The sequence below is a fragment of the Drosophila yakuba genome, chromosome 2L (genome assembly GCF_016746365.2).
Source record: "Drosophila yakuba strain Tai18E2 chromosome 2L, Prin_Dyak_Tai18E2_2.1, whole genome shotgun sequence".
NCBI classification, from domain to species: domain Eukaryota; kingdom Metazoa; phylum Arthropoda; class Insecta; order Diptera; family Drosophilidae; genus Drosophila; species Drosophila yakuba.
In genome coordinates this window covers 9229827-9245690 of record NC_052527.2, presented here as the reverse complement: position 1 = coordinate 9245690, position 15864 = coordinate 9229827, and the positions used below count along the sequence as shown (strand labels likewise).

At 48.2% G+C, this 15864-nt stretch overlaps 11 protein-coding genes across 12 annotated transcripts; 6 read left to right on the top strand and 5 right to left on the bottom strand.

Moving 5' to 3' along the window:
- The first annotated feature begins 19 nt into the window (after positions 1–19).
- On the top strand, positions 20–1968 carry LOC6527606 (UBX domain-containing protein 7). The gene has a single exon (XM_002088658.4). The coding sequence runs from the start codon at positions 296–298 to the stop codon at positions 1799–1801; it is 1506 nt and encodes a 501-aa protein (XP_002088694.1). The 5' UTR covers positions 20–295; the 3' UTR covers positions 1802–1968.
- A 150-nt stretch (positions 1969–2118) lies between these two features.
- LOC6527607 (inosine triphosphate pyrophosphatase) lies at positions 2119–2924 on the top strand. Its single transcript, XM_002088659.4, has 3 exons — positions 2119–2326; positions 2388–2697; positions 2766–2924. Exons 1-3 carry the CDS (start codon positions 2203–2205, stop codon positions 2905–2907), a joined length of 576 nt encoding a protein of 191 aa, XP_002088695.1. The 5' UTR covers positions 2119–2202; the 3' UTR covers positions 2908–2924.
- LOC6527608 (mannose-P-dolichol utilization defect 1 protein homolog) lies at positions 2896–4159 on the bottom strand. The gene is made up of 2 exons (XM_002088660.4): positions 3765–4159; positions 2896–3702 (listed from the first exon to the last, which is right to left on the bottom strand). Exons 1-2 carry the CDS (start codon positions 3850–3852, stop codon positions 3032–3034), a joined length of 759 nt encoding a protein of 252 aa, XP_002088696.1. The 5' UTR covers positions 3853–4159; the 3' UTR covers positions 2896–3031.
- A 314-nt stretch (positions 4160–4473) lies between these two features.
- Positions 4474–6182, top strand: LOC6527609 (GDP-mannose 4,6 dehydratase). Its single transcript, XM_002088661.3, has 3 exons — positions 4474–4722; positions 4825–5260; positions 5318–6182. Exons 1-3 carry the CDS (start codon positions 4576–4578, stop codon positions 5896–5898), a joined length of 1164 nt encoding a protein of 387 aa, XP_002088697.1. The 5' UTR covers positions 4474–4575; the 3' UTR covers positions 5899–6182.
- Positions 6183–6195: 13 nt separating this feature from the next.
- On the bottom strand, positions 6196–7493 carry LOC6527610 (39S ribosomal protein L28, mitochondrial). Its single transcript, XM_002088662.4, has 3 exons — positions 7319–7493; positions 6379–7199; positions 6196–6326 (listed from the first exon to the last, which is right to left on the bottom strand). Exons 1-3 carry the CDS (start codon positions 7337–7339, stop codon positions 6263–6265), a joined length of 906 nt encoding a protein of 301 aa, XP_002088698.1. The 5' UTR covers positions 7340–7493; the 3' UTR covers positions 6196–6262.
- Positions 7494–7663: 170 nt separating this feature from the next.
- LOC6527611 (KIF-binding protein) lies at positions 7664–9680 on the bottom strand. Its single transcript, XM_002088663.4, has one exon. It carries the CDS (start codon positions 9550–9552, stop codon positions 7768–7770), a length of 1785 nt encoding a protein of 594 aa, XP_002088699.1. The 5' UTR covers positions 9553–9680; the 3' UTR covers positions 7664–7767.
- A 249-nt stretch (positions 9681–9929) lies between these two features.
- LOC6527612 (protein TonB) lies at positions 9930–11316 on the top strand. 2 transcript variants are annotated; one of them, XM_015198242.3, is made up of 2 exons: positions 9930–10326; positions 10649–11316. In XM_015198242.3, exons 1-2 carry the CDS (start codon positions 10117–10119, stop codon positions 11222–11224), a joined length of 786 nt encoding a protein of 261 aa, XP_015053728.1. In that variant the 5' UTR covers positions 9930–10116; the 3' UTR covers positions 11225–11316. The 2 variants fall into 2 exon arrangements, with proteins under 2 accessions (XP_015053728.1, XP_002088700.1); XM_002088664.4 differs by having other exon boundaries at positions 9931–10359.
- On the bottom strand, positions 11222–12445 carry LOC6527613 (DNA-directed RNA polymerases I and III subunit RPAC1). The gene is made up of 2 exons (XM_002088665.3): positions 12218–12445; positions 11222–12151 (listed from the first exon to the last, which is right to left on the bottom strand). Exons 1-2 carry the CDS (start codon positions 12355–12357, stop codon positions 11290–11292), a joined length of 1002 nt encoding a protein of 333 aa, XP_002088701.1. The 5' UTR covers positions 12358–12445; the 3' UTR covers positions 11222–11289.
- A 50-nt stretch (positions 12446–12495) lies between these two features.
- On the top strand, positions 12496–13599 carry LOC6527614 (protein SCO1 homolog, mitochondrial). The gene is made up of 2 exons (XM_002088666.3): positions 12496–12989; positions 13053–13599. The coding sequence occupies exons 1-2, from the start codon at positions 12596–12598 to the stop codon at positions 13412–13414; spliced, it is 756 nt and encodes a 251-aa protein (XP_002088702.1). The 5' UTR covers positions 12496–12595; the 3' UTR covers positions 13415–13599.
- Positions 13600–13617: 18 nt separating this feature from the next.
- Positions 13618–15065, top strand: LOC6527615 (eukaryotic translation initiation factor 3 subunit I-like). The gene is made up of 3 exons (XM_002088667.3): positions 13618–13740; positions 13917–14406; positions 14462–15065. The coding sequence occupies exons 1-3, from the start codon at positions 13738–13740 to the stop codon at positions 14947–14949; spliced, it is 981 nt and encodes a 326-aa protein (XP_002088703.2). The 5' UTR covers positions 13618–13737; the 3' UTR covers positions 14950–15065.
- On the bottom strand, positions 15046–15755 carry LOC26536089 (DAZ-associated protein 2). The gene is made up of 2 exons (XM_015199206.2): positions 15594–15755; positions 15046–15535 (listed from the first exon to the last, which is right to left on the bottom strand). The coding sequence occupies exons 1-2, from the start codon at positions 15678–15680 to the stop codon at positions 15143–15145; spliced, it is 480 nt and encodes a 159-aa protein (XP_015054692.1). The 5' UTR covers positions 15681–15755; the 3' UTR covers positions 15046–15142.
- Positions 15756–15864: the final 109 nt, after the last annotated feature.

The following is a 15864-nucleotide window of genomic DNA, read 5'->3' as shown; positions in this document are numbered from 1 at the left end:
GTAGGCTTTGATTATAACTTTTCCAAATTTATTGTTTTTCGAGTGTTTCTTGAATCTTGGAAGTTAATGGAATTCAATTTCCAGTTTAATATATAATATACAGCTGCCTTAAATCTGCCTGCATTAACATTGCGCACGACGTTTCCCAACACAGGCTGCTAACAATTTTTCCCACAGCTGTGCGGACGCATTTATCTGTCCCTGGAAAATCGCACTGTGTTCTCTCGTTTGCTCGCATTTTCCGTACCTCGCCATTTAACAAGCAAGAAAATCAGTCATCCTCCAGAGCAGAGCCATGTCCAGTAGCGAGGCGCCGGATGCGCTGGTGGAGCAGGTCCGCGAGGTGACCGCTTGCTCCATGGACGAGGCCAAATATTACTTGTCTGCCTGTGCCAACGATGTGTCCGCCGCAGTGGCTCTGTTTTTTGAGCAGGCAGCGTCCACATCCACGGCGGCGGGCTCCAGTGCTGGTGCTGCAGCTGAATCGCTTCCACTATTGGACGACGAGGATGAGGTAAGGGCGCCAATTGCCCCGGTCCGTGAGCAACTGATCCTGCCCGAGGACGACAACTTTTTTGCGTCGGGCAGCAGTAGCCGGCTGTCGCGTGTCACACAGCGCGTCAAGGTTTATCCCCTGCGGGACTTTGCCCGCGAGGGCGCTCTAATGGAGGAGCAACTGCAGGCCACTGGCGTCTATGCCGATCCCAATGCGCATCGAGTCCGTCGCGGACGAGCCGCCCAGATGGTGGTTGCCGGTCAGGCCATGGCACTTAACAGGCGGTCGACAACCGGCACGGCCACCAGCACATCCCGCCTCGGAGACCTGTTCCGCCCGCCCACGGACATACTCTACTCCGGATCGCTAACTGCTGCCAGAGATTTTGCCACCAAGCGGCAGCGCTGGCTGCTGGTTAACGTGCAGGACGATAACTTTCAGTCGCAGACCCTGAACCGCGATGTCTGGTCGGACAAGGAGCTTAAGAAACTGATACGGCGCCAGTTCACCTTCTGGCAGGTGGACAACGACACCTCGGAGGGACGCCGCTTCGTGGCCTTCTACCACTGCGCCACTCTGCCTTACCTGTGCGTGATCGATCCCCGTACAGGCGAGGAAGTTTGGCGCAGCGCAGAGCCGAAGCTGGAGAATATCCTTCCCGATTTAAGGCAGTTTTTAAAGGAGCACCGTGACTTTATTCAGGAGGATGCCCCAAGCACCTCGAAGCGTTCGGCCACGTACATCGATGATGACGACGATATTGATCCAGAGGCTTCCTGCTCCTCGACAGCCAGTTCAAAGGGAACGCCCAAGAAACGCGCCAAGGTTCTGGAGTTAACTGAGGAGGAGCAGCTGGAGCTGGCTATCAAGAATTCCATAAACGAAAACGGTGGCGCAAGTGGTGGCGGAGACGAAGGCAACCACAAAGATAATAGTCCCGATGGAGCCAGCGATAACGAGAGCCTGGAGGAGTTCGATGACGAGGAGCTCAAGGGCGTAGCCGCCGCCTCCTACGAGAATCAGTTGGGCGAGGCCAAGACTGAATTGACTGCTCTGAAGCTGCGCCTGCTCAACGCCGCCGGAACAGATGAGATGGTTCAGCTGCGCTGGCCATCGGACACCAAACTGCAAACTTTGAGGCTGTACATCAGCCAAACGCACAAGCACATCCCTCAGGACGGCTACAAGCTCATTTGCGCCTTTCCGCGAAAATTCCTGGAGGCGGAGCACAATGATAGCTCCCTGAAGGAACTCGGCCTGCATCCGTCGGCCAATCTGCATCTCACAAACGCGGACGATCAGTAAAAGTTTTCATGTGCATGTTTTATTTATTTGCAAATTTCGTCATCCCAAGAAAACCATTGTCGTCCCGAAAACACTTTTAAATTTCCATTTGAATAACAAATTTTGTCCTAAAACTAAGTTATGTTGAATAAATCAACTAGAAATGCTATTGTCAAGGCTTTTACACACCACATGTGTTTTCTTCGCCGTGTTGAGGGAGCGTCAAATATAGTAGTAATAACTTTCAATTTCAATTTTGTTCTATTTTTTTAAATTTTTGAGTGATAACCACCCTGTCTTTTATTTCGCGCCCAAGCTAAACAGAAAACAGCTGATTTGGCCGCATGCTTTAGTCTCGCAAATCGCGTTGAATACTGCAAGCAATTATTTAAATTGAGGGCGACAATTGAGTCTGGTTAATCATGTCGAAACCAATTACCTTTGTCACCGGCAACGCCAAGAAGCTGGAGGAGTTGGTTGCCATCCTAGGTCCCAGTTTCCCGCGCACAATTGTGTCCCAGAAGATTGATCTGCCGGAATTGCAAGGTTAATAATAGCTATCATGTTAATGAAGTAGCACTAAGAACATATTTTAACGATACCCCAGGGGAAATCGACGAGATTGCCATCAAGAAGTGCAAGGAGGCAGCGCGTCAGGTGAATGGACCCGTACTGGTGGAGGACACAAGTCTGTGCTTCAATGCTCTGGAGGGCTTGCCGGGTCCGTACATCAAGTGGTTCTTGGAGAAGCTGCAGCCGGAGGGACTACACCGTCTGCTTCATGGTTGGGAGAACAAAAGTGCTCGGGCTATTTGCACCTTTGGCTACTGCGACGGTGTGGATGCAGAACCTCTAATCTTTAAGGGCATCACCGAGGGTGTTATCGTCGAACCTCGCGGTCCCCGGGACTTTGGATGGTGAGTCACTTGCGTAACTAGTCTGATAAAATAGTTCTTACTTATTAAATTCTCTATCATTACCGCAGGGATCCGGTGTTCCAGCCCAGTGGCTACGATAAGACCTACGCCGAGCTGCCCAAATCTGAAAAGAACACCATTTCCCATCGCTACCGCGCTTTGGCTCTGCTGCGGGAGCACTTCGAGCAACAGGACAAGTTAATAAACTAGGACTCAATTTATTTAAACTGTTCATATTTGTTCTACATTATCGAGAAGTTGTTGCAACTTAGGTTTCGAGTTCAAATCTCTCTATATCTGTTCCTACACATTTGTAATGTCCTTTCCGCACAGCTTAATCATCCTTCTTGGTCTTCGGCTTCTTGGCCTTTGAATCCTTCACCTTGGCGCCAGCTGGTTTGTTCCAATAATAGATCAACTGGGCCAGAATAACCGAATTGGCAAAGGTAGACGCAATAAAGGTGAGGATGATCATAAAGTCACCCGTCTCCTGGATGGAGGTGAAAATACGGGCCACCGATCCTGCAAACATCATGATCACGGTGGCAGCCGACAATTGACCAGTGGATCCAGCCTGGTAGTTGGTGTACGCCTGAGACAGCTTGCCCACCAGCAGGATGGGAATGTTGCAGCTCTGAATGGTGAACAGTGCCGACATGGGCGTTAGTCCCGAGTTGAGGACATACATCAGCACGACATATCCCACTAGAAAGAGTCCCGACTGCGCCTTGCGTCCGTTGAAGAACAAAACCAGGACAGCGATCGTGACGGTCTGGATGGCCAGGAAGGTACTGTCGCCCCAGGCACTGAACGGATAGCCATGCATAAAGTTGTACGACAGGTGGAAGGAGATTGCCAGCAGATCCAACACCACACCCACTATGTTGATGCCCTCGCCAGACTTGCTGTTGAGGATCTTCAGCACCTGTGGTACTTTGACCAGCACGGATCCAGCGATAATGGCTAGTCCCAGACCCTTGCTCAGCAAAGCCTTAAAGCAGGGAACTGCGGAAGAAGTTAATTGATAGTTAATAGGTGGAGATCCATTTGAATTAACGGGCACTCACCGTCTAGAAAGTTGTGCTCCAGGAAGTAGTTATCATAGCACTTCTCGCTCATAAGGAACAGAGCACCCTGCCTGATAAGATCCGTCATTTTTGTGCTGCGAACAATTGGCTTCTGATTATCACGGAGGTCGTGGTCGTACTTAATTAGTAAGTGGCACTGGGATTCACTGTGCACCGGTGTTATCACGCTGCGCGGTCGCTGCAAGAATGAAATTGAAAGCCACCGTTTACGCACACGTAATGCGGGTTCCGCTGAAGAAGATATTGATGCCCGGTGGCGAATCCGCTTGGGAGTGGAGGAGGAATGATAAGATAGGTGGTTGTGCCAACGTTATGTTATTTTCGTCCGGCTTTCGCTAAAAGGTATGCGGTAAAAATCGCTACGTGGGTTTTTGCGCTACTCAACACTGCCGCAAAGTGGGCAGAATCGTGTTAAAGTGCAGCAGAGTAGCAGTAGAATATAAAGGAAAATGATTATTATTGATTCTAATACTAATTCACTAAATGATTTAAAAATTTAAAACATTTCTTTATTTAATTTTATTTTAAATCACCAAAATATAGGAAAATATGTGATCTATTTTTATTTCTTATTTAAAATTGAACTAAATGTATTTATTTTCATTTCAAAATATTTTTTTTCGCCCCACTGTTCAGTACGATTGCTTCGACTACGATGTATCGATATCAAGTCGATTATTTATTCACCTCTACCTGTGTGCTGCATATTAAATTTTGTTTATTATCCGGGCTGCGTTGGTGTGAAAATAAGAACTAGTATCAGTACGTGCTGAATACCCGGCTAATTGCAATGTCAACCTCCGATGGGGCCCCGGAAGCCAAGAAGCCACGTCCTGAAAGCAGCAGCAACGGCAGCAAGGACCAAAATGGAACGGCAGCCGGCGCCGAGGGCGACTCCCGTGATAAAGTGGCGCTGATAACAGGCATAACGGGCCAGGTGTGTAATTGATGGATTAGTCACTGCTGTTTCAGGGGCATCTTCCCAATCCCGTGCTGACGTGTTCAAAGTTCCGATTATAACGTATTTCCTCTCGCTTAGGATGGCTCTTACTTGGCAGAGTTTCTGCTTAAGAAAGACTACGAGGTGCATGGTATTATTCGGCGGGCCAGCACCTTCAACACCACCCGCATTGAACATCTATATGCCGATCCAAAGGCGCACAAAGGTGGGCGGATGAAGCTTCACTATGGCGACATGACGGACAGCAGCAGCCTGGTGAAGATCATTAATATGGTGAAGCCTACGGAGATCTACAATTTGGCGGCACAATCCCATGTCAAGGTCTCCTTCGATCTCAGTGAGTACACGGCAGAGGTGGACGCCGTGGGCACGTTGCGCATTCTGGACGCCATCCGCACTTGTGGCATGGAGAAGAACGTGAGGTTCTACCAAGCTTCTACTTCGGAGCTATATGGTAAAGTGGTTGAGACTCCTCAGAACGAACAGACGCCCTTCTATCCCAGGTCGCCTTATGGTAATTAAGCTTCAATAATGAACACTATATGTAATACTAAATTCAACCTCACTTCAGCCTGCGCCAAGATGTACGGCTTTTGGATCGTCATCAACTACCGGGAGGCTTATAACATGTACGCCTGTAATGGAATCCTCTTCAATCACGAGAGTCCACGACGTGGCGAGAACTTTGTGACCAGAAAAATCACACGTAGCGTGGCTAAGATTTATCACAAGCAAATGGAGTACTTCGAACTGGGCAATCTAGACTCGAAGCGCGACTGGGGACATGCCAGCGACTACGTGGAAGCCATGTGGATGATGCTGCAGCGGGACTCTCCTTCCGACTACGTCATAGCTACGGGCGAAACGCACAGTGTGCGCGAATTCGTGGAAGCCGCGTTTAAGCATATCGATCGAGAGATATCGTGGAAGGGAAAGGGTGTGGACGAGGTGGGAGTGGAGAGCGGCACGGGTATTGTGCGCGTCCGCATAAATCCAAAGTATTTTAGGCCGACAGAGGTGGATTTGCTACAAGGCGACGCGTCAAAAGCCAATCGAGAGCTCGATTGGAAACCAAAAGTTAGCTTCGTGGAATTGGTTAGCGACATGATGAAAGCCGACATCGAATTAATGAGGAAAAATCCAATTGCTTAGGGCCCACCATGCTTCCAGCCTGGACTGGGATCTTATACGGCACAAAGCTCTCTGCCCGCTTGCGGAGCTATACACTAACCATAGTCTAAGCGTAAAAAGTGATCACTGTAGTTGATTTGTCAATGTATTTCTGTATTCTCGTGGGGATTTGCAATCATTCCTTTTTTTCTACTATGCCACGTTCACGTTCTGTGTATAATTCTACTTGTTTTTATACACTTTACCAGTTGTAACGAATATTTGGAATAAACACGTTTTAGTAACAACGTTTTAATACCTTTAAATTGTAACGAAATGTTTCCGAAATTATGTTTATTCGTTCGAGACTAAACACATAAATCAAAAACAAACGAGAACAGCTGACCTAGGTTTCTTTCTTGCCGAAAGGATTGATCTTAGACAGCCAACTGGAAGACGGCGAGGATTCCCTGAAATAAACCATTGGTTAGGCCATTCATTACAGAGTTATTTGTGACTTACAGCTTTGTTAGCGCTTCGATGTCCGAATCCTTGTGCTCGGCGGACGATCCCGCTAGTGGGTCCGGCTTCTCGATCTTTCCAGCTTCGCTAATCCCCGCCTGCCGCAGTTGCTCGATTAGTTTTCCTCGGAATTCCAACTTATGCGGCACCACCTTTTCCGCCTCGCGCAGCTGCTTCTGCAGCTTGCGTATGGCCTCCAAATAGGTATGGCCGTACCAATCGATTTCCTCGGTCGTATAGGATTCCAAATAGCGGCGGTATTCCCTGAGCACTTCCTTTTGGCGTTCAGGCTCATCGTCTAGGGCTGGAACACCTTTCTGCAGGGCCTGGAGCACCTCTCGCTTGAGTTTCAAGGCCAAAGCGGAACGAAGATCGCAGGCACGATTCTTGAGGAGGTAGTGGTCAAAGCCATGGCACTCGTGGATCTGCTCCAGCGTGCGTTCCGTCACCACCACGGACATGTAGGAGTCCAGCACGTGGCTATGGACCACCGAACGCCTAAGATTTGGCACCCAAAAGTGCGGGACACGACGCTTTGTCTGCTGGCGTTTCTGGAAACCCTTGATCACGGCCTCACCACCCCAGATGCCACGGTGCGATTCCGGCGTGTCGATCAATGGCAGCGGGATGTTCTGCACCGGCTTGATGGCGTGCGTCACCTCATCTCGTTCCCACTCCTGCTCCTTGGGGATGTAATGGACCGCAGCCGGGGTCGTCAGCTTCCACTCGCGCCAGAACTTCCTGTACGCCTCAGGCAGCTGGGCTCCCAGACCCTTGTCAAAGCGACCCGGACGCTTCCATCCGTTTAATAGCTTAACGCCCTGCCGGAGTTTTAAACGATTTGTTATTCCATGGGGTTTACGAAAGTGAACGCAGCTATTGCGTCACAGAAACGCGGCGCGATACCAGTCTCCTCATTGTTTTTGGGGCAATTACTTACCTGTGGTGTGGCGTGCGCCATTTTTCAAGGAACCAACTAGCAGTATACGGTTATTATTCACTATTAAAACTATAGTGGCAGTCTAAACTTGGCTATTAAACTATATTTTCCCTGATTTTGGCCAGGCCAACAACTTCTCACGGCGTTCTTCCTCTTCCTGTTTGGAAAAAACAGCTGTTCGTACGTGAATGGCTGGCTGCCAGGGTTGCCGGCTTTTGAAAAGTATTTCGAAGAAAGCTAGAAAACACGCATTTCCATTTTAAATTTTGAAGTTTTCATTTTATTTGAATTTTTAAATTGTTACTAAATAATTTAACAAGATACTGATATATTAAAACAGAAATATCCTTGAAACATAAGCGTTTTATTTGGACTACGTATAAAGCTTTCAGCAAATGCAATTAATTTTTTGGAAATTCTCATATCAGAACGCGAATGGCTAATCCAGTCTAGCATAACCTGGCCTTAATCGTGTTTATCTTGAGCGGCAGCAGCTGGAGCATTTCGCGCACAACTCCGATCTCGCCCTGCAGCGTCTCTGCCGCCTCCTTGTGCAGCTGACAGCCAGCATCGAATCTCTTGTAGTAGGTGTGACACTTGGTGAGGTGCTCCAACTGCTGGAGTGGATGGGCATTGATCAGCTTGTAGTAGATACGACCGATGTGGAAGTGGGCGTAGAGCATGTGACGCTGCTCCTCCACGTCCATGTTGGGTCGCCACTCCTCGCTCGGTGGCTTGGCCATATAAGATTTGACGTAGCTCTCAAAGTGCTTGATGGCCTTCATACAGCTCTGATTGGTCTTCTTAATATCCTCTGGAGATGGAGTACTAGTGGCCCGAATGATATCGAGACGGACATCCATTACGGCAGCATGGGCTGTACCGGCTCCGTACCAGCATTCTCGGCAGATCTTCATGTAAAAGATGGGGTCAAGCAGATCCAACAGATCTTCCAGATATTTGGCGCGACGCTTTTGCATTTTGGCTTGGTTTTCTGGATTCTCCTCGAAAAAGGCTATGTGCTCGTACGCCTCAGCGTAATCCTGCATAATCTTGGAATACTCAGTAGCTTCGTCCTCGGCCTTGTAATAGTCCTTGGCTATGTCCAGCCACTCGTTAACAAAATGGAACACCAATTTGGCATCGTCGAAGGTCAGGCAGTACTCACAGCTAATACGATTTTCACACGCAGTGAGGTCAAGACTTGGAAACCGGGACTGTTCCGCCTCGACAAGTCGAAGATTGCGCAAAACCAAACCCAGGTTTTTGGCCTCCTCATCATCTTCGTCCCTCATCAGCCGAAGCTTGGATGTGTGCATTAAATACAATCCATATTTGGCCCAACAGCGTGCCACATCGGCGTAGCGATGTTTGAAGGTCTCAGACACTTCCTGGCGCTGCTTCTCGCTCATCTCCGGCTCCAGCATGTGCACCTCGTATTCGGCCATGATGAGCGTAGCAGCGGCGAGGTGATGACGGGCCTCCTGGAAGCGTTTCTCTCCAATATAAAACTGGGACAAGGTGGCGGTGTTCAGTGCGAAATCAATGGCATCGTATGTTTTAGACTCTAGCTGGCGATGGAGGGTGCGATGGCAGCACTTAGCCGACTTTTCCGGCTCACCCAAATGTCCGTACATCTGCGCCATGTAAAAGGAGACAAGCGTGTACAGGGATTCCAGCTCCTTGGGTCCCGCTTCCTGAGATTCCTGTCCGTCCTCCGGGGGATTGAACACATCCTGTATGGCCAGGGGCTTCAAACCACTTTCCTTGAACTTTTCGTAGACTGTTTCTGCCTCCAGGAGAATATCCAGGCCCTTCTTGTATTCTTCCTTGGAGGCCAGCACAATGCTAAGCTCGTTGATAGCCCCAATGAAGGGAATGATGCCCGCAGGGCGCTCCTTGAACGGTGTGACTAGTTCCAGGCAACGATTGAGCAGCTTCTCGCCCTCTGACTGCTCCTCCGTGTAGATGTAGATTCTGCCGAGATCACGGCAGACGAAGGCCAGCAAGGAGTGGTAGCACAGATCGTCCTCACCACCGTCTTCCTCGCTAGCCTGTACAGAGACCAGTTGGTCGTCGAGCTGCTTCTTCAAGTCATTCAGCACATCGCGCGCTTTATAATGGGAACGGAAGGGATCCGTGGGTGGATCACTTCGGCTCTCCTCCTCCACCAGGCGGTTGGCCTTCTCGTACAGCTCCTTGTAGTCGCTTAAGATCTCCTTTGGAATGACCATGTTGGCTGAGCACCCACGGTGCAAACAAAAGTTCTCCTAACGTCGTCTAAACCTTATTATTTACTATATTAAGTTTTTTTCTCTATTTTGTCATCGCATTGATAGTAGTGTGGCCGTATTTTGACAGTTAAACACTTACCAGAGACCCAAACCATTAATGTATATTTTCTTTAAATTCCTAAATTAAATTAAATATAAATTAATATAAGCTATATAAGCAAAAAATGAAGAAAAATTACATATTACACAACCATTAAAGTCTCTAATACGAGTATTAAGACGTCTACGTAGAATGAAGTAATTTATATAAACATAATAACAGTTCAGTAAGACCATTGCACAGAAACCTATTTGCCGCAGCCCTGGAAATAATTGCTGGTATTATAACGTATTGGATCACAGTCACACCGCATCGACTTTCAGATTTTTTTCGCGTCGCAAATTTTCGGAATATACCAAAATATTTACTACTATCAGTTATTAAAGACTGATTTTGGCGCTCATCTTTCAAAGAAAATAATTTTCCACAAATCCGACAGACTGCTTAATTCGAAAGCGGGCACAATGCTGAAGAGTTTCAAGACAGAGGACGACAAGAAGGTGAAGCGACTGTACCACCAACGCTATCGCACTGAGTGGGAGAAATACCCAGCGTTCTCCAGCTGGCTTGCATCTAGTAACGATGGCTACTCGGCCCACTGTAAGATCTGTGACGTCAATGTCCTGGCCAGGTTGGCGTCCATCAAACAGCACCTCGCCACCCGCAAGCACCAGGAAAGTTCCAAATGCCACAACATTGTTACCCAGGTGGGATTGGGTTTATTCATAAGCAATAGGAAAGACCCATGTACACTGTAAATTCAAGTATTGTAAACATAATTTTTGTGTGCTTCGTCTTATCAAATTAACATATCTTTTGTTAGTTATTCCGTTGCCTACTTCCTTGGCAATGGTTTACTAGTAGCTCCCTCTATCGGTGCATTTAATTACTACGCTCTGCAGTACTTTACGCGTCAAAATATTATTCTTATTTAGCATTCTTTTTTAGCTGTTTCCTTAAAGAAAACTAACAACTCCTTTGCAATTCCACCAACAGAACATGATCAAGGGTGAACTCTGCAAGGAGGAGCATGACCCGGATTTAGAGGCCTCCATAATTTCACCCAAACCAAAGCCCAAGCCCAAACCAAAAGTCTATCCAAAGCAGAAGCACCAAGCAACAAGAAGCAAAATGCTGCCTAAGATTAAGAGCGAGCCGAAGGTGGAGAGCATGGAGGAGGAGGAGGACGAAATTGCCTCGAATGACTCAATCCTGGATGATTTACTGAGAACCGATCAGCCTTATCAGGAGCAGGAATTTGTGGTTCACAACGAATTCCTCGAAGAACAACAGCATGAAACAGATCTCCAGGACCAAGAGGTGGTCTACGAGGAAGAGATGATACACCTCAAGCCAGACGATCCGGAGGTTAATAACGAATTCCAAGTCGACGCGATGTCGGAAGACGCCATTATAAGCGAATTTGACTTGTTTGGCAAGAGTTTGGCTCTGCAGCTAAACAACATGGATTTAGAGGACGCGCTTCTGTGCCAGGAGCGTCTTCAGGTGGTCCTGACAGAATTCCGACTAAAGGTCCTCAAACGCAAGAGGGAGTTAAAACGCTGTTCGTAGGCTTACAATTTATATCAAGCTGTCTTATGTACATAGTATAATCTCTTTAACAACTAAATAAATAACTATTCTGCCTCAATTTCATCTATAAACGCCCGACACTTTCTCTTCAACACCTTGACCGCCTCCAGGAAGATGACATCGGGCTTAAGTGCGCCGACCGACTCCACGGAAAAGATGTAGTGATCTCGGATACGGGCCAAAGTCACAGCGTCGTTTAGTTGGGGATAGCGATACACATTACGGCTGCAGGTGTCGTAGCGCGCATCCTTCACATAGGCGGTTTCGTTCTCGTCGATGCCTATCACACCTGGTGAGAAACAGCTCTGCAATAGGTACGCATCCTTTCCGGAGACCTCGCGGTTCAGCTTGATCAGGGGCAGCAGTCGGTAGGTGGCCGTGGCCACCGGTGAGAACTTGGCGTGATCTCGGCCAAGTCCCTTGACCGCCACCAGCCGAAGGTCCAGCTCGTGACCCGGACGGAGTTGGGCAATCAGTATGTCATCGTGAATGCAATTCACAGCACTCTCGTTGTAAATCTGCGCCTGCTTTCCCTTTGGCAGCCACTTTAGATGACCCGAGTACACCTTGTGGTTTTTGTAAATGTCATCGAAGTTCGACTGATCCTTGCCAGCATCCCGTCGCCGCGAGCACTTCACCTTCAGCTCGAATTCCAACGTATCCTGCTCGGTGCCCGCCTCAGTGCTCTCCTCGGTGCGGTATGCGAATAGCCGGGGATCAGCCCGCAGCGGAAGTAGACCCATCCGATGGGCCAGAACTTCGTCCTGAATAATCGAGGTGTTGTTGTATATGTACACCTTTTCGATGGCCATGCTTGGAACATCGCTGAGCATCAGGCGTCGAAAGGCATTTGCAATGGCGGGATAAACCCCAATCAGATCGAACTCTAGGCCGTCCTCGTCGTTTCTAGAAACGATCACAAGTTAATCATCTTCACGAGATTCTAATTTCTTTTAAGAAAACGAAACCAACTTGACAATTTTGATGTGCAGCTTTTCCTTGTACGCCTGAATGGAGAAAACGTCGTCCGCCAGTCCATAGTCCTGCGGGTCCTGCTTGACCCGATACTCTTCCATGTACAGAAGCGGTTCCTTGCGCATTGTGCTTGCCATTTGCCCCGGTGATTTTATTAAATATTTTAACAAAATTAAACCGCACGTGTTGGAAACAATAAGACCGCGGTGGTTATACGAAAATATACCGCTCCACTTTATATACCAAAATTATACTAAATAAACGGCGTTTCTCGGTGACTTGCAGAATAGGAAGAAGCAGCAGGACACCGGCGAGATTTTTATTTCTCCAGAACATTTACGTAAAGCTTACAAATTTCTGAAACCAGAACGTAGGATGTCCCGCTCTCTGCAACGCTTAGTGGGCAGCTGTCGTCGCTGGGCACAACTGCCCGCCATTCGTCACTATGCCGCTCCCGCAGATTCCACCAAAGGCAAGGGACCGATCTCTTGGAAAAGTCTGGCCGTCATTGGAGCCCTTGGAGCCGGTGGTGTGGGCTTTATGCTGTACGTGAAGAGCGAAAAGGAAGAGGCGAGAATGAAGGAGCGTCAGCGACAATTGGGTAAGGCGGCCATCGGCGGCAGTTGGGAATTAGTGGATTCTCAGGGAGCGGTTCGCAAATCGGAGGACTTTTTGGGCAAGTGGCTGCTGATTTATTTTGGCTTCACCCACTGTCCGGATATTTGTCCCGATGAGCTGGAGAAAATGGCCGCCGTCGTGGATGAAGTTGGTAAGTATAGCATGAGTATCTCTTCCAAACAAAAAAGAACCCATGACTTTCGCACCCACACAGAAAAGTCCCCGCAAACGCCAGCAGTGCAGCCCATCTTCATCACCGTTGACCCAGAACGGGATTCCAAAGAGGTGGTGGCCAAATACGTTAAAGAGTTTTCCCCCAAGCTGCTGGGACTCACCGGAACCGTCGAACAGATCCGAAAAGTGTGCAAGGCCTTTAGGGTTTATTTCAGCGCTGGACCGCGGGACGAGGACAACGATTATATCGTGGATCACACCATCATCATGTACCTGGTCAACCCGGATGGCGAGTTTGTCGATTACTACGGCCAAAAACTGGATAAGGATCAGTGTGTTGCCTCCATTCTGGTGAACATAGCCAAGTGGAATTCAATGAACAAAAAGGGATGGTTCAGCTAGGCTGCCTAAGCTAAGCAGATGTTGTTTCGTTGTATTTACTTAATGTATGGCATAAAATATGGTTTTTACTTGATGTATATCATGTTTTATATCCAAATTTTTGGTTTATATTGCATATTTTTGGCTATACTTTAATTCTTAGATTGTAAAAATTTCTGAATTTGAAATAAACTTGTTTAACGGTATTTTTTAATATGTCGTTGGTATATTGTAGTGATATTTAGACTAAGCCACGGTCACACTGCTCTTTTGGCGTGTAGTGCTGCGTGGATGTTGTTGCAAAAATATTAGTTTTCTCGCAACAAATAACAATATAATTCAAAATGGTGCGTGTCTAGTCAAGGATTACACAGTTTGCATAAATCCGGAGGGGTTCCTCTAGATTTAATCAAAAATTACAACTATTTGCAGAGTGTGAAAGTCGTGTGATATTCCGGGACAAACATAACCTTAAAGCGGTCTAAATTGTTGCTAAAAATCCGTATTATTCACTCTTTTATAGCGTCCGTTGATGCTGCAGGGCCACGAGCGTTCCATAACGCAAATCAAGTACAACCGCGAGGGCGACCTGCTCTTCTCCTGCTCCAAGGATCAGAAGCCCAATGTGTGGTACTCACTGAACGGAGAACGTTTGGGCACCTACGATGGTCATCAGGGTGCGGTTTGGTGTCTGGATGTGGATTGGGAGAGTCGTAAGCTCATCACCGGCGCCGGTGATATGACCACCAAGATCTGGGACGTCGAGTACGGCACCGTTATCGCCTCTATTCCGACCAAGTCGTCGGTGCGCACCAGCAACTTCAGCTTCTCGGGCAACCAGGCAGCTTACTCAACGGACAAAGCGATGGGACAGAGCTGTGAGCTGTTCCTCATCGATGTCCGCAACGCCGATTCCTCGTTGTCGGAGCAGGAGCCCACGCTCCGTATCCCAATGACCGAGTCCAAAATTACCTCGATGTTGTGGGGTCCTCTGGATGAGACCATCATCACAGGTGGGTATTCCCCTAATAATCTATTATAAAAACCACTAAAAATCGTTGTTTCTAGGTCACGATAATGGTAACATTGCCATCTGGGACATCCGCAAGGGTCAGAAGGTGGTTGATTCTGGCACCGACCACAGTGCTGGTATCAACGACATGCAGTTGAGCAAGGATGGCACCATGTTTGTCACCGCCTCCAAGGATACCACCGCAAAATTGTTCGATTCCGAGTCTCTTATGTGCCTGAAGTCCTATAAGACGGAGCGACCTGTAAACTCGGCGGCCATCAGCCCAATCCTGGACCATGTCGTGCTGGGCGGCGGTCAAGATGCCATGGAGGTGACCACTACGTCTACGAAGGCTGGCAAGTTCGACTCTCGCTTCTTCCACCTGATATACGAGGAGGAGTTTGCCCGACTCAAGGGCCATTTCGGACCCATCAACAGTTTGGCCTTCCATCCAGACGGCAAGAGTTACGCCTCGGGCGGAGAAGATGGTTTCGTGCGTGTCCAGACATTCGATAGTACATACTTTGAGAACATCTTCGAGTAGTTTGCATCCAGTAGTGTTTAGTAAGATCAGAGCCGGTGGACTGAACCTAACCATTTCACCGGCGACATGTTCGTTTGCTTAGGGAACTTTCAAATATACGCGAGGACGAAACGAAACGGATCGCATCGTTTATTTTATAACATCAAAGGGTACAACATGATTATATTCGAGTAAATGGTGTGCCTTCTATAATCTAGAAAAAGGAACGCTTTTTTTGCTTGAGAACCACAGGCTGACCCTGCATGGCCGCCCACTGAGCCGGTGTGGGCAGGCAGCCCGGCGGAGGAGGCGGGATGACCACTTTTCCGTTGGAATTTGTCCTCACCTCGGCGCGTGAGTCCAAGTGGAGCACCTGTGCGGCAGCTGCTCCAGCCGACGTACTTGGGCCAGCGAATCCGAAGCCAGTGCCATGATGCATACCGTAGTTTGGCTGCCCGCCGAAGGGTATCTGCTGTTGCTGATGGCTAATCATGCCGTAATACTGATTCTGGCTGGGCGGAGCAGCTCCTGCTTGTGGAGGGCCATAGGCCCCAGTACCGGTACCGCCGTTTTGCTGACTTTCTTCATACGTTGGCGGTGGAGCTCGCTGGAAATCAAACACTTTAGATGGCTACTGTTCCCTTGTAAACGATTAATATTATTACCATGGCCATGGCTTCGCTGGAGTTGCGATAATCGTAAGCGGGAGCGCTTCTCTCGCTTGGGGGACCCGATTTTGATGGCTTCGACATCTTATCTTGTTTGTAATTTGAAGTCGCACTTTGTTTACCTGCAATGTCACTGAGTCAGAAACAGGGTTGTCAGGCAATCGAAATTAGGGATGACGTCCAGTTTTCCCGTCAGATCTGGATATTTCCGAAATTCATTTGCTGCAGTGCGCACTGCGAGTATTCTTATTTGAAGTTTTTATTTTTC